This window comes from Gopherus evgoodei, chromosome 1 (genome assembly GCF_007399415.2).
Source record: "Gopherus evgoodei ecotype Sinaloan lineage chromosome 1, rGopEvg1_v1.p, whole genome shotgun sequence".
Lineage (NCBI taxonomy): Eukaryota > Metazoa > Chordata > Testudines > Testudinidae > Gopherus > Gopherus evgoodei.
The window spans coordinates 337,100,651-337,115,589 of record NC_044322.1 but is presented as its reverse complement, the minus strand read 5'-3'; the positions used below and the strand labels follow the sequence as shown (position 1 = coordinate 337,115,589).

General features: G+C 41.6%; 1 protein-coding gene across 5 annotated transcripts in view; it reads left to right on the top strand.

Annotated features, from left to right (window-relative positions):
• Window positions 1-14,939, top strand: part of CPNE8 (copine 8) — a 253,547-nt gene that overhangs the window by 175,035 nt on the left and 63,573 nt on the right. For 3 of the 5 annotated variants that reach the window (XM_030566068.1, XM_030569405.1, XM_030568536.1), the window contains exon 15: window positions 12,553-12,734. In XM_030566068.1, the coding sequence (XP_030421928.1) occupies window positions 12,553-12,734 (182 nt within the window). The remainder of the gene's footprint in view (window positions 1-12,552; window positions 12,735-14,939) is intronic. The other 2 variants (XM_030567773.1, XM_030566943.1) reach the window with 2 other exon arrangements.

The window sequence follows — 14,939 nt, the reverse complement described above, 5'->3', positions numbered from 1 at the left end:
TCTTACTTCTTGTTCAGCCAATCTCTCAGACAAAAAAGTTTATTTACATTTGTGGGAGGTAATGCTGCCTGCTTCTTGTTTACAATGTCACCTGAAAGTGAGAACAGGCATTCTCATGGCAATGTAGTAGCTGGTGTCGCAAGATACTTATATGCCAGATGTGCTAAATATTCACATGTCCCTTCATGCTTTGACCACCATTCCAGAGGACATGCGTTCGTGCTGATTACAAGTTCTGCTTGATATGTCTTCTGCACTGCTTTGGATAGTTATGTTCATTTTCATCATCTGAGTCAGATGCCAACAGCAGAAGGCTGATTTTTCTTTTTTGGTGGTTCGGATTCTGTAGTTTCTGCATTGGAGTGTTGCTCTTTTAAGACTTCTGACAGCATCTTCCACATCTCATCCCTCTCAGATTTTGGAAGACACTTTAAATTCTTAAACCTTGGGTCAAGTGCTGCAGCTATCTTTAGAAATCTCACACTGGTATCTTTGAGTTTTGTCAGGTTTGCATTGTTTTGTTTTGTTTGTTACATAACTGCACTCAAACTACATTTGTAAGTTGCATTTTCACAATAATTGAAATCAATATATTTGAAAATTAGGGCTGTCAATTAATTGCAGATAACGCACGTGATTAACCCCCAAAAAAGTAATTGTGATAAAAAAAATTGATAGCACTTATAACAATAGAATACCAATTGAAATGTATTTAATATTTTTGGATGTTTTTCCACATTTTCAATATTGATTTCAATTACAACACAGAATACAAAGTTCACAGTGCTCACTTTATATTATTATGTTTTCTTACAAATATATGTACTATAAAAATGATAAAAGTAGTAGTATTTTTCAGTTCACCTCATTCAAGTACTGAAGTGTAATCTCTTTATCGTGAAAGTGTAACTTACAAATGCAGGGTTTTTTTGTTTACATAACTGCACTGAAAAACAAAACAGTGAAAACTTTAGAGTCTACAAGTCCACTCAGTTCTTATTATTTTGCCAATCGCTGAGACAAACAAGTTTGTTTACATTGACAGGAGATACTGCTGCCTGCTTATTATTTACACTGTCACCTCAAAATGAAATCAAGTGTTTGCATGGCACTTTTGTAGCTGGCGTTGCAAGGTATTTACATGTCAGATATGCTAAACATTCATATGCCCCTTCATGCTTCCGCCACCAGAGGATGTGCTTCCATGCCAATGATGCTTGTTTAAAAAAGAAAAAAAAAAAGTGTCAATTAAATTTGTGACTGTACTCCTTTGGGGGAGAATTGTATGTCTCTTGCTCTGTTTTACCTGCATTCTGCATATATTTCATGCTATAGCAGTCTTGGATGATGACCCAACACATGTTCGTTTTAAGAACACTTTTTCTCAGCAGATTTGACAAAATGCAAAGAAGGTACCAATATGAGATTTCTAAAAATAGCAACAGCACTTGACCCAAGGTTTAAGAATCTGAAGTGCCATCCAAAATCTGAGAGGGACAAGGTGTGGAGCATGCTTTAAGAAGTCTTAAAAGAGCAACGCTCAGATGCAGGAACTACAGAACCCGAACCACCAAAAAAGAAAAATCAACCTTCTGCTGATGGCATCAGACCCAGATGATGAAAATGAACGTCAGTCTGCACTGCATTGGACCATTATCAAGCAGAACCCATCATCAGAATGGAAGCATGTCCTCTGGAATGGTGGTTGAAGCATGAAGGGACATACAAATCTTTTGCGCATTTGGCACATAAATATATTGCAACACCTGCTACAACAGTGCCATGTTCTCATTTTCCGGTGACACTGTAAACAAGAAGCAAGCAGCATTATCTGCTGCAAATTATAACCAACCTTGTTTGTCCGAGCGATTGGCTGAGCAAGAAGTAGGACGGAGTGGACTTTGTTTTATTTTTGAATGCAGGGTTTTTTGTACATAATCCTATATTTGTAAGTTCAACTTTCATGATAAAGAGATTACACTACAGAACTTGTATGAGATGAATTGAAAAATTGAAATTAATATATTTGAAAATGTAGAAAACATCTAAAAATATTTAAAATAAATGGTATTCTATTGTTTAACAGCACAATTAATCACATGATTAATTGCAATTAATTTTTAATCACTTGACAGCCCTATTAAAAATGTAGAAAAACCATCCAAAATATGTTTAATAAATTTCCGTTGATATTCTCTTATTGTTTAACAGTCCGATTAAAACTGTGATTAATCATGATTAATTTTTTTCATAATTAATTTTGAGTTAATCACAGGAGTTAACTCTGATTAATTGACAGCACTAGTACAGACATCTAAGATACTGATTTGATTTCTCTCCCCCCACCCCCATGTTTTCTCTTGTATCTCCCATAGCCCACGCTCCCCCCAGACTCCAACTCTTCTCCCAGGTCTCCATGATTTGAACTTACCTCTGGGCTTTTGTCACCAGCCTCTGTCAAACAGTTTAAAGCTCTCCTCACTAGATTAGCCATTCTGTATCCAGACATGCTCTTCTCCTTTCTCGATAGATGGACCACATCTCTGCTTAGCAGTCCTTGTTCACAGAACAGCATCCTGTGATTAAGGAAGCCAAAGCCCTCCTATCATCGCCATTCTCGCAGCCAGGCATTCATCTCCAGCATGCATCTCTCTCTCTCTGCCTGGGCCCCTACCCTTTACCAGAAGGATTGAAGAGAACAGCACGTGTGCCCCCAACTCCTTCACCCTTACTCCCAGAGCCCTGTAGTCACTTCTGATAAGCTCAGGGTCATATCTTGTGGTATCATTTAGTGTCCACGTGGATGAGTGGCCTGGGGTAGTAGTCAGAGGGCTGGATGATCTTTGACAATCCCTTTGTAAAGTCTCTGATATGGGCCCCTGGCAGGCAGTATACTCCCAAGATGCCTTGTCAGGCTAACAGATGGGCACCTCCGTCCCCCTCAGAAGAAAGTAACCAACCACCGCTACCTGCGTTTCCTCCTGGGAGTGGTGGCTGTGATCTGCCCAACCTTGGGGATACATGGCTTCTCCTCCTTCACCTTTATGGGTGATACCTTATTGCTTGTTCCTGGGTAGCATAATGGTTTTTCATCACTGTGATGGGTGGGTTGGGAATAGTAGTGGAGCACTGCCTGCTGCCAGAAGTAACCAACAGCCACTGTCCTCCCTGTGACTGAGACATCGCCGCCGCCGGTTGCATGACCGCAGTCCTCTCTAGCTGGATGGCTTCCTCAGTCTTAAACGTGTCCGTATGAATACTCCCAATTAATTCCTCATGGGCATGGATGCTCCTCAGCCTAGCCCACCTTCTCCTGTAGCGCTCCCACCTGCTTCCTGAGAGATTCCAGCAGCAGGCCCCTTTCAGACTGCAGAGTCCCCCCAGCCTGGCTTTCTGAGAATGGGAAATGCTGGCCACAATCTCTGCAGATCCATACCAGGATCTAGGTAGAGGCATCCATGGCCAGGTTCTCCTGTCTGGATACAGGCATAGATGGAGGAGACAAGGAGCAGTGTTGGCACTGGCAGTGTGACTCTTTCCAACCATAGCAATTATATTATGACTCTCTTTTACAAATTCCCTCTCAAATTCCCTTGTGTGCAATTCCCTATTCACTAGCTTCCCTTGGTTGCATAGCCTCTAGCTTTTAAGGCTCTCTCTCCTAAGTCAACCATACCTCCTTGTTAATCAGTGAGGGGGAGGGGGATCACAAGGCTGGCTGAGGCTGATCACAGATAAGGATGATCCAAGGAACAGAGGCTCAAACAGTCCCCAAACGCACAATCCCAACTGACCCTATAACTTTAAATAACCTGAAAGAGAGAGAAAAAACACACACAACCAAACAAACTCACTCCAATATTAGTACACACACCTTTTTTGTTCAGCAGAGGGATCTCCTGCTCTCCTTCTACATTTCTTCTTACTGAATTTCTCCCTACTTAATTCAGATAGTTTCTCCAGTTTGTCATGATCATTCTGATTTCTAATTCTGTCTTCCAAAGCTCTTGCAACCCCTCCCAGCTTGATATCATCCACAAACTTTATAAGGGGGGGAGGGATATCTCAGTGGTTTGAGCACTGACCTGGTAAACCCAGGGTTGTGAGTTCAATCCTTGAGGGGGCCATTTGGGGAACTGGGGTAAAAATCTGGGGATTAGTCCTGCTTTGAGCAGGGGGTTGGACTAGATGACCTCCTGAGGTCCCTTCCAACCCCAATATTCTATGATTCTATGAAGTATGCTCCATATGCCATTATCCAAATCATTTATGAAGATATTGAATAGAACCAGGACAAATCCCTGCAGGACCTCACTCAATATGCCCGTCTAGCTTGATTGTGAACCATGAACTATTGTCTTACTATGGTTTTTCCAGCCAGTTGTGCAACCACCTTATAGTAGGTTCATCTAGCCTATATTTATCTGGTTTGTTTATGAGATGGTCATGTGAGACAATATCAAAAAATCTTACTAAAATTGAGATATATCACATCTACTGGTTACCCCTATCCACAAGGCTTCTTACCTATCAAAAAGGATATTAAATTTGTTGTTGAGTGCTACTTATCACTTCATTCTCTTCTAGCACTTTTAACTCTGCAGGCACCGACTCTGAGTTACCTGCTTAGCTTCCTGGTGCCAATTCTCAGGGCAAGGGTCACAGCCATTTTCATCATAAGCCAGCGAGGAAGGTGAGGAAAAACTCTCCTCCCTTGCATAGTCTCTGTTGTCTCCCAGTCTCAGTGATTAATCAGGAGGACAAAGGGGGTAGTCCGGGCTCTCCCTCTACTCTGGGCTCCAGCCCAGGGACTCTAAGAGTATCAGCTATGGTAGCTGACCTTTTAGAGACAGGATGCATACAATTCCCTGAGTTACTTCCCCACAGCAGCCCCCACTTCCTCAAGCTCCACTTCACCCTTACCTCAGGGCCTCCTTCCTTGTGCCTGATATGGTGTGTGCTGCTCGGTCTCTCCAAAAGCGCAACTTCCTCCCGCAGCTCCTGACATGCACACCCACCTGACTAACTGGGAGGTTTTTAACTAGTTTCAGCCAGCCCCATATTGGCTTCAGGTGTCCCAATCAACTTGGCTGTCTCCACTGCTTTCTGGAAGGATCTTAATTGGCCCCAGGTGTCTTGATTAACCTGGAGCAACTGCCATTTGGTTACCATGGTAACAGGGATTTGTTTAGCCTGGGGATAACATACCTTCCTCACTATTTTCCTATAGCCATCTGGCCTTGTCCCGTCACTGTTTGTACAGACTAGTACCCACCCTGTCCTGTCTAGAAGGGGCACTTTTTCTCCTAATCTGACACTTTCTACTGTGGCATGTCTTCAGTGGGATCCAGTGGTCTGCCTCTTTCTCACTTCAACTTGCGGGTTGTTGCCACTGGTCCTGGGGCATGGAAGGGTGAAGAATAATTACGTCCTCACAGGAGCTGACTGATACGACCACATCTCTCCGTCCATCTGGGCCACGGGTGATACCTACATTCTCTCCACAAATAGGAGAGTTTGAACTTGGAGACACATCCATTATTGTCAGTTGCCTATGAAGCTAGCCACAGAAACCACACATAAAATATATAGCACAGTAGGTAGGGAATCCAGGAGAACCTCGTGTCTGAGAAGAAGTGCTTCATAAATCCTATCTGAGAGCATCTTCCTTTTTTAAGTCCCTAGTCCCAGACAGAACTTACAAGATAGAGTTATGAATGACAGCATGTATCAGTAATTTAAGGTAAAATATACTTGAGGGATGTTGTAATTATCTGAAAAACAAGTATCATAAACCCAGAAATTTCATAGTTAAGGTTAAATTTAAGAGAAATCCAAATGTGTTTAAGTTTAGAAATGCATATATATGACACTCTGCCCGCTAATGCCATGCAACATCTTGTGTGTTTATGATACAGGCATTTGATGGCAAATGTGCAGTTCCAGATGATATTAAACTGAGTTTTAAAGATTTGTTAGGTTTTTTCCTCTTCACAGCAGTGTTTGATGTAAATTTCATTAAAAAATATAGTATATATCAGCATTTTTAAAAATAAAAATTGCCAGCCTACTCACCCTTATTATGACGAAAAAGCTAATGTTAATTTTATTGCTCATTTAAAACAATTACTTAGGATCTTAGTACACTAAGATTTTGTATTCAAAATTCTGCTAGCCAGGAATGTATGTGAGAAATACATATCTCTCTTGTATTAGTTGATTTTTTTTCCATCCATATTTTTAGATTTCTTCTGTCTCCTTTATGTTCTGCTATGCCAGACAATAAATAAGAAGAAAAATTTTGCCTCACTATGTTTGTTCCACCATTGTCTCTGGAAATGGAAGGAAGTATTCAAATTAACCACTGCAAATATTACAAGAAATAAATAACACCAGTTCTCCCCCAAAAGAATACTTATTGATGCCATCATGTATAATTAAACATTTTAAGAATGTGGAATATGTGGAAATTACTTTGTGGTCTAGTGAGCAAAGGAGAGATTTTGGAAATAATTGGGGATATTCTGATTCTTCCTCAACAGCTAAACAAGATATATTCTATATAGGCTGCATATCATTCTCATCAGTGTAGTATCTGAGCACATTCCAGTAGTGCATTAGGTGGCATGGCTAACTTCTGACATGTGGTGTTTGTTATTTCGTCTTCTCACCTGGATATAGGGTTGGTGGGATTTCTTAATATACATATTCTTATGTATTATTGTTAGTGGAGGCATGATCAAAGAAATCCACCTTGCAGTAGTGAGGTTTGTGATGGATAGTCCTTAGTTTCTATGTGAGTTCATTCCACTGTCTTGGACCAAGCCCTGACAAAGTTCTGCCTCTTCACACAACCATCACCCTAATTGTAAAGTGTTTCACTGTGCCATAGGAGTGAAGGTGTTGACCACAGTCCTCAACCCAGCGGTTTAGATATCTTGAGCTCAGGCAATGGAGCCATTTGAAGATAGGCACTGAAACTTTGAATTTCAGGAAAAACAGTATTAGAAGACAATGTAGAGTGCAAAAGACAGATTTGATGGGCTCGGTCTAATCTCTGTTGCTGAAAAGACATTGCAGTGTTGGAGTTTCCTAAGCAATACTTCATGCTAAGGTATATTGATTTACAGTAGTCTGCCAAGAGGAGACAAAGGAGTGAGTAACTGAGGTCAGGTCAGGATGAGATGGAATCTGCAAGGCAACTGGAGATATTAGCAGCATCCATGAGTAGTACTTTCTGTGTGAGAGCTTAGTGTCAGCAATGAATCCAAGAATGCTCTTAAACTACTGACTGTATTGACTGATTATTCGTGTGTACTTTCAACCAGAGGAGACTGCACTGTGGCTGTTAACTCTTTTAAAATACATTCCTCTACCCAGCAGGATCACCTCTGTCATGCTCAGGTTCAACCTCAGGCAGCTGGTCTTCATCCATAAGCTCATCTTGCTCAAGCACTAAGCCAGCTTGGTGGTAGTCATGTATGTCATCTGGATATTGCTGGCACTTGAGTCCATGTTGTCTGACCAGTTAACCTCGTGGTTACATGTAGAGGTTGAAAAGCCCAGAGAGGATTAATACTTGTGGGACGCCACAGCTGAGCAGTCTCATGGTGGAGGTGCAGTTTTCCATCACTACTTCCCTCCAGGAAGAACTCAAACTATTTTAGCATTTTACCCAGAATCCCTGCAGCCTTTCTCAGGCAAGACAGCAGTTTCTCATGGTCCACAGTTTAAATGCTGCAGAGAGGTCTAGGAGAATGAGAATGTATATCTTCCCCCTGTTGACAGGATGAGGTCATCAGTGCCACTAAAGCAGTTTGAAGTCCATGTCCTGGCCTGAATCCAGATTGTACCAGGTCTAGAATATTAAATTCAATTAGATAAGCTTGTAGCTTGACTTTTAGCTAGGTTCTCTGAGCTTGCCCTGGAATGGGAAGTTTAACGTTAGGTGGTAGTTGGCTAAAAATGATATATGTCGGGTGAGTTTCTTCAGTTGCGGTTAGACTACTGTATGTTTGAAAGGAAGGGAAGATTCCTTCCCTGAATGAGGCATCTGTATCAGTCAGGAGTGACACCAATAGCTCATGACTCTTTTACTTTTCAGGAAGGGTATGGGTCGTATTCACAAGTCTTGAGCTGAGACTACTTAGAGTGTCCAGAACTTCTGGATGAGTGAGGGTACTGAACTCTGGGAATGCAGGTGGGCTGTTAGTTGGTGGCCATAGGTGGAGCTCCTCCATGCTGGGTTGTAACTTTGGACTAGTTATTTAGACCCCACTTCTAGAGTCAAATTAACTAACATGATTGTAAATACAAATATAAACCTTTAAGGTGAATCATGACACGGAACAAACCTTTATGTCCTGAAATAAACATTTGTGGACACTGTCTACAATTGCATTTATAATCAGGTTAGTTAACTCACATTTATTGACAGTCAGTTAACTCAAATTACAACTAGACTAAAAATTGTAATGTATAACAAAGCCTTAGGGCCAAATTTTGAATTGTGGCCTCTAATTTTGGAGCCAGTGTCTTGTGTATGATTTTCAGATGTGCTGAGCACCCACAATTCTAGTTGAAGTCAGTGTTAGCTGCCAGTGCTCCACATTTCTGCAAATCATCTCTATAGATGTCTGAAGCTGGAAACTCAAAAATTAAGTTACCTAAAATGAAGGCTGTGGATTAATCCCAGTTAACTTGCGCGATTAACTCAAACAAATTAATTGCAATTAAAAAAAATTAATCACAATTAATCGCAGTTTTATTTGCGCTGTTAAACAATAGAATACCAATTGACATTTATTAAATGTTTTGAATATTTTTCAACATTTTCATATATATTGTATTCTGTGTTGTAATTGAAATCAAAGTGTATATTTTTATTACAAATATTTGCACTGTAAAAATGATAAAAGAAATAGTATTTTTCAGTTCTCCTCATACAAGTAGTATAGTGCAATCTCTGTCGTGAAAGTGCAACTTACAAATGTAGATTTTTTTTTTTGTTACATGACTACACTCAAAACCAAAACAATGTAAATCTTCAGATCCTACAGGTCCACTCAGTTCTTCTTCTTGTTCAGCCAATCGCTAAGACAAACAAGTTTGTTTACATTTACAGGAGATAATACTGCCCTCTTTTTATTTACAGTGTCACCAGAAAGTGAGAACAGGCATCTGCATGGCACTTTTGTAGCTGGCATTGCAAGGTATTTAGGTGCCAGGTATGCTAAATATTCGTAGCCCCTTCATGCTTCGGCCACCATTCCAAAGGATATGCTTCCATGCTGATTATGCTCAATTAAAAAAAAAAGTGTTAATTAAAATTGTGACTGAACTCCTTGGGGGAGAATTATATGTCTACTGCTCTGTTTTATCCACATTCTGCCATATATTTCATGTTATAAGCAGTCTTGGATGATGACCAAGAACATGTTTGTTTTAAGACCACTTTCACTGAAGATTTCATAAAATGCAAAGTAGATACCAAGGTGACTTGCTAAAGATAGCTCTGGCACTCAACCCAAGGTTTAAGAATCTGAAGTGCCTTGCAAAATCTGAAAAGAACGGGGTATGGAGCATGCTTTCAGAAGTCTTAAAAGAGCAACACTCCGATGCGGAAACTACAGAACCCAAACGACCAAAAAAGAAAATCATTCTTCTGCTGGTGACATCTGACTCAGATAATGAAAATGAACATGCGTCGGTCCGCACTGCTTTGGATTGTTATCGAGCAGAACCCGTCATCAGAATGGGTGCATGTCCCCTGGAATGGTGGTTGAACCATGAACGGACATATGAATCTTTAGCACATCTAGCACGTAAATATCTTGTGATGCAGGCTACAACCGTGCCATGCAGACACCTGTTCTCACTTTCAGGTGATATTGTAAACAAGAAGAGGGCAGCATTATCTCCTTTAAATGTAACCAAACTTGTTTGTCTGAGCGATTAGCTGAACAAGAAGTAGGGCTGAGTGGACTTGTAGGCTCTAAAGTTTTACATTCTTTTGTTTTTGGATGCAGGTTTGTTTTTTACATAATTCTACATTTGTAAATTCAACTTTCATGATAAAGAGATTGCACTATAGTACTTGTATTAGGTGATTTGAGAAATACTATTTTTTTGGTTTTTACAGTGCAAATACTTGTAATAAAAAATAAATATAAAGCGAGCACTGTACACTTTGTATTGTGTTTTGTAATTGAAATTAATATATTTGAAAATGTAGAAAGCATCCATAAATATTTAAATAAATAGTATTCTGTTACTGTCTGTCAGTGCGATTAATATCTATTAAGTTTTTTAATCACTTGACAGTCCTACCCAAAATTAAAGGCTACTTTTGAAAATTTGAATACCTTGTGCTCTGCTAGCACATATGGGAAATAATTTTGATATTTTAAAAGACGTGCAGTGAAACATAAAACATGTACAGTGGTTGCCGATTATTCAACAATCATGATATTGACAACTTCTGGTTACTAATATGCCACTTATTGAATTTTTTTTCAAGGCAGCTCCATGGGGCCTGAATACCACCACTTGTGAAAAGCCCCTGCCACAGGGAGGTTTGTGGAGCTGAAGCTAGAGAAGGAAGCAGCCTGCAGCCAGTGCTCAGCATGCCCCATCACTTTGTTCCCTGGCTGCAGGCCTGGAAATTTGCTGCAGGGTTGCAATCAGGGAAGGAAGGGTTGGAACATGCGGTGCTTGGGTCCCTGGTGCCAGGGCAGAGTGCACCCCAGAAAGTATAGGAAGAGGTACCATGCAGCCCTGCGAGCCCCCAGAACCCCTGCTTCCTGTGTAAAGCCCCAGCTCTGGGCTGCAGTCTCCCACCCCATTGCTACTCTGCCTGCAAACTCCCTTCCCATCCTGTAGCACAGGGGGCTGCAACCCAGCTGCCACAGTTTTCCACCGGGAGCAGGAGTACTAAGGACCCACAAGGCTGACCAGTACCTCTCCCTGCATTCTCCAGGGCTTGATACACCTCAGTGATTCCTTCCCTGGCTGCACCCACCCAGGCAGGTTTGTGCTGCCAAAGAAAGAAGTGCTATGATGCACCAAGCACCAGCCACGGGCGGGTTTCCAGGGATGCAAATAGGGAAAGCATGTCTTAGTGCTTCCTTCTTTGGCTGCAGCCCCACAAACCTCACTTACTGGTAACTGTTGGATAATGGCATCTAAAATATGAGCATCACCGACTTCGGTATTTCATAATTTGTGTTGAACTCTTTTTTTTTTTTTTTAAAGAAAAATTTGAAAATGCTTGTCTGCTCTGGGATTTTTGGAGAATGTTTGAGCTTTCAAATCAAGCTATTTCATAAATTAAAGTTCAGTCATGAGTAGCAAGAGGGAGTGATTTGATGTGCTTCCCTGTGCTTTAACAGAGCTATGCCAGCAAAAGCATTTGGGAAAAGAGCCAAGACTTCTCCCATTTTCATCACTTGCATCAGGAGTGGGAGGGGTTATCACTGCTTACATGACCATGAATCACAACCACCCTAGCATTACAAAAGCAGTGCAAGACTATGGCAGATGAATTTAAGAAATTTCAGTTGTCGTCTTTCCTGAGCAAAAAGAAAACCTTTACGTACTGGCTTCAACTTATAAATACCTGTTATTACCTTAGGCCCCTGTAACTTGACTCTTGGTCATTGTCATTAGATTTTGTAATGTACTGGGTCAAACACAACCTTGGCATTGGTTGCACTTTTATAAAACAGTGATCTCTACTCCTTGCTTCTGAACAAAAATCTTGACTGGACTTAGGTTACAGATCCCCTTCATTACTATTTCTTAGAGATAAAAGGTTACTTTACCGCTCACAGAATAGCTCTCTGTAAATAATCCCAAAACAGTCTTAAGATCAGAAGACGTTTAAATAAACAAGGTTTATTAGGAAAAGAGAGATGCTCATCAATAATAATATACATGGTATGAAATTGGACAATCAAATGCTTACATCTTTAGCTTGGCATGTCAGTCACTCATGGTCTGTCAAAGCTTGACCATCACTGCCAAGCTGCAGGTTCTGCCTGTCGGTTTGAATCCCACCCTTGTATTGAGTTCCACTGACCTTTTCTGTTTTGTCAGTGAGATTCCTTTTCATATATCCATTTGTCTTTGAAGTAAAGGTGTTTGCTGTATTATCATATTGATTATAGAGTTCTTAGGTTTTATTCACTTTAGGTGCTGTAATGTCTCGGCCCAATCATTTATCTGCTCATAAGCAAAATTTCTGCCTTTGTAATTAACATACTTATTTTGCTTTTCCTATCTGAAATACTCAGTTGTATGTTCCAATTTTATTCAAATCTCCTCTTTCATGTTTGTGAAATAGTGAGCTTTTCAGACTTACGTGAGAATATTTGCAGTGAACATCTTTCGGACAGGAAACCATTCTGTGACCACTCTGTCATTTGATAGCCTAGTCTATCAAGTTGCAGATCTTGGATTTTCCCTGGAAAAGACACTTTCCCAGCTTCAGTGCTGAGTTGCATTCCCAAGTGAATCCATTGTAATATACATCTGATCTTTGTGTTTTAACAGGTAACCCTGCACAGCCCACCTCGCTCCACTATATGAACCCGTACCAACTGAATGCTTATGGCATGGCACTGAAAGCAGTAGGTGAAATCATTCAAGATTATGATAGTGACAAAATGTTTCCTGCTCTAGGTTTTGGGGCTAAGCTGCCCCCAGATGGAAGAGTGTCACATGAATTTGCTTTGGTAAGAAAATACATAGGAATTCAATTTTTAATAACTTTTCTTGTGTGTTTAACAAAGTTGTTTTGTGGTTGTATGTATGCTTGAATTCCTTGCAGTACAGAAAATCCTTGTGAGTACAATAGTGAATTCGGGCCTCTTTTTGTGAAGTGTTGTTTTGTATTTTGATATTACAGGCAATAAAACAGAAGAAAATATTCTATCAGTTGGGTCGTCCAGCTTTCAAAAGCAAATAATTTTCATGTTCAAGGGAGCAGTTTCAGCAGTCTTCATCAGGATTAAGTTATAGATAGAAAGCCCAAATAGTCAGGAAGGTCCTTTAAACCCCAAAAGAGGAGGGAGAGGTAATCTTCCTAGGCCTCAGCTGCAGTAGCTTGACAAACAATTACGGCTACTTCTAGGCATGCAGTCTAAGGACATGATAGACTTGTGGGCTCCAGAAGAATCCCACACCAAGGTCATCTTTTTCCATCTATCCCATTTTGGGGGATTAATTGTGTCCCAATTTGTACATGTATAAAAGGCAAAATCTTCAAACTGAAGGATCCTGCAAGTAATCAAATAGGATGTAAAAGTGAAGGAGGGAGAAGGGGTCAAATTTATGAATTTGCCAGAGTGCCAGTTAGATTTTAAAGCTGAAATGTAACAAACTAGATTGGCCAATCTGGTAAATATTTTAGCTGATACCGGAGTTCTTCTAAGGTCATCTCATGCTTGCATGCAGGGTGTGAATGTAGGGCTGGGGCAGGGGATTGGGGTGCAGGGAGGAATGTAGGGTGTAAGAGGGGTGCAATGTGCAGGAAGGGGTTCAGGGCAAGGGGTTGGGCACAGGAGGAGTGCGGGATATAGTAGGGGGCTCAAGGCAGGGGTTTGGGTGTGGGAGGGGGCTCAGGGCAGGGGGTTGGGTGCAGGAAGGTGTGGAGTGTGGCAGGGGCCTCAGGGCAGGGATTGGGGTGCACGAGGGGTGTGATGGGGGGCCTAGGGCAGGGGGTTGGGATGCAGGAGGGGTGTAGCAGGAGGCTCAGAGCAGGGGGTTGGTGGCTCAGGGCAGGGGATTGGGATGCAGGAGGGGTGCAGCAGGGGTTGAGGTGCGGGCTTTGGCCCGGCAGTGCTTACCTGGAGTGGCTTCAGGGTGGCAGCTGTGCACAGTGGGCCTAAGACAGGCTTCCTGCCTGCCCTGGCCCTGCGCTGCTCCCCTCCTGGCACCGTGGCCACTGGGGGAGAGGGGGCCAGAGGGCTCTGTGCGCTGCCCTCGCCTGCGGGTTCCTCCCCCGAAGCTCGCATTGGCTGCGTTTCCCTGTTCCTGGCCAATGGGAGTTGCAGGGGGTGGTGCCTGCAGGCGAGGGCAACACACAGAGCCCTCTTCTCCCCACCAACCCCCCCACCCCCAGGGGCTGCATGGAAAGGTCAGATCTGGCCCACAGGCCGTAGTTTGCCCACCCCTGCTTTAGATGGTACTTTTCAAATCAGGACACTTAGGGATATCTACACTTGGAGCTGGGAGTATGATTCCCATGTCACATAGACATACTCACACTAGTTTTCATTGAGCCAACACGTTAAGAATATTAGTGTAGCATTGACAGTGGTGATTGGTAGTATGGACAAGCTGTGCTGAGTGCAAACCTACCTGAACTCTGGGTATATACTCAGCAAGGCTAACCCATGCCACTGCTTGCCACTGCCTGTGCTACCCCAGCTACACTATTATTTTTAGCATGCTAGCTCAAGGAATGCTAGTGCGAGTATGTCTGTACAAGCTGAGAATCCCATCCCCAGCTCTAAGTGTAGATAGACATAACCTTAGTTATTCTTAACCAATCAACAAGTTTTGTTAATTTGCCAAGAACCACCGAGGCTTATAGTCAACAGTTTAAAGAGGTTTATAGATTCTTTGGGTACCAGATGTTTCAGGCATTTACTGAGCACAGCATACAGTCTTGAAAGCTATTGATGTAGACCAGTATTGGGTTTAAGCAGTTATTCCATAGAACATAAAATCGCTAAAATGTCTTATTACATTTACTTATAATCATCAGCTATTAATTTTTTTGGTATTTCTAGTACATTTATCATGCTTCAAAATATTTCTCCAAGGAGTAAAATTACACTTCTTCTTAAGTCACTCTTATGCGTGTGGTCCATCCTACTTCTAGTTTGTTTTACAAGCAAGAAGTTTAAAGCATCAAAAGTAATTACCTAAAAGTT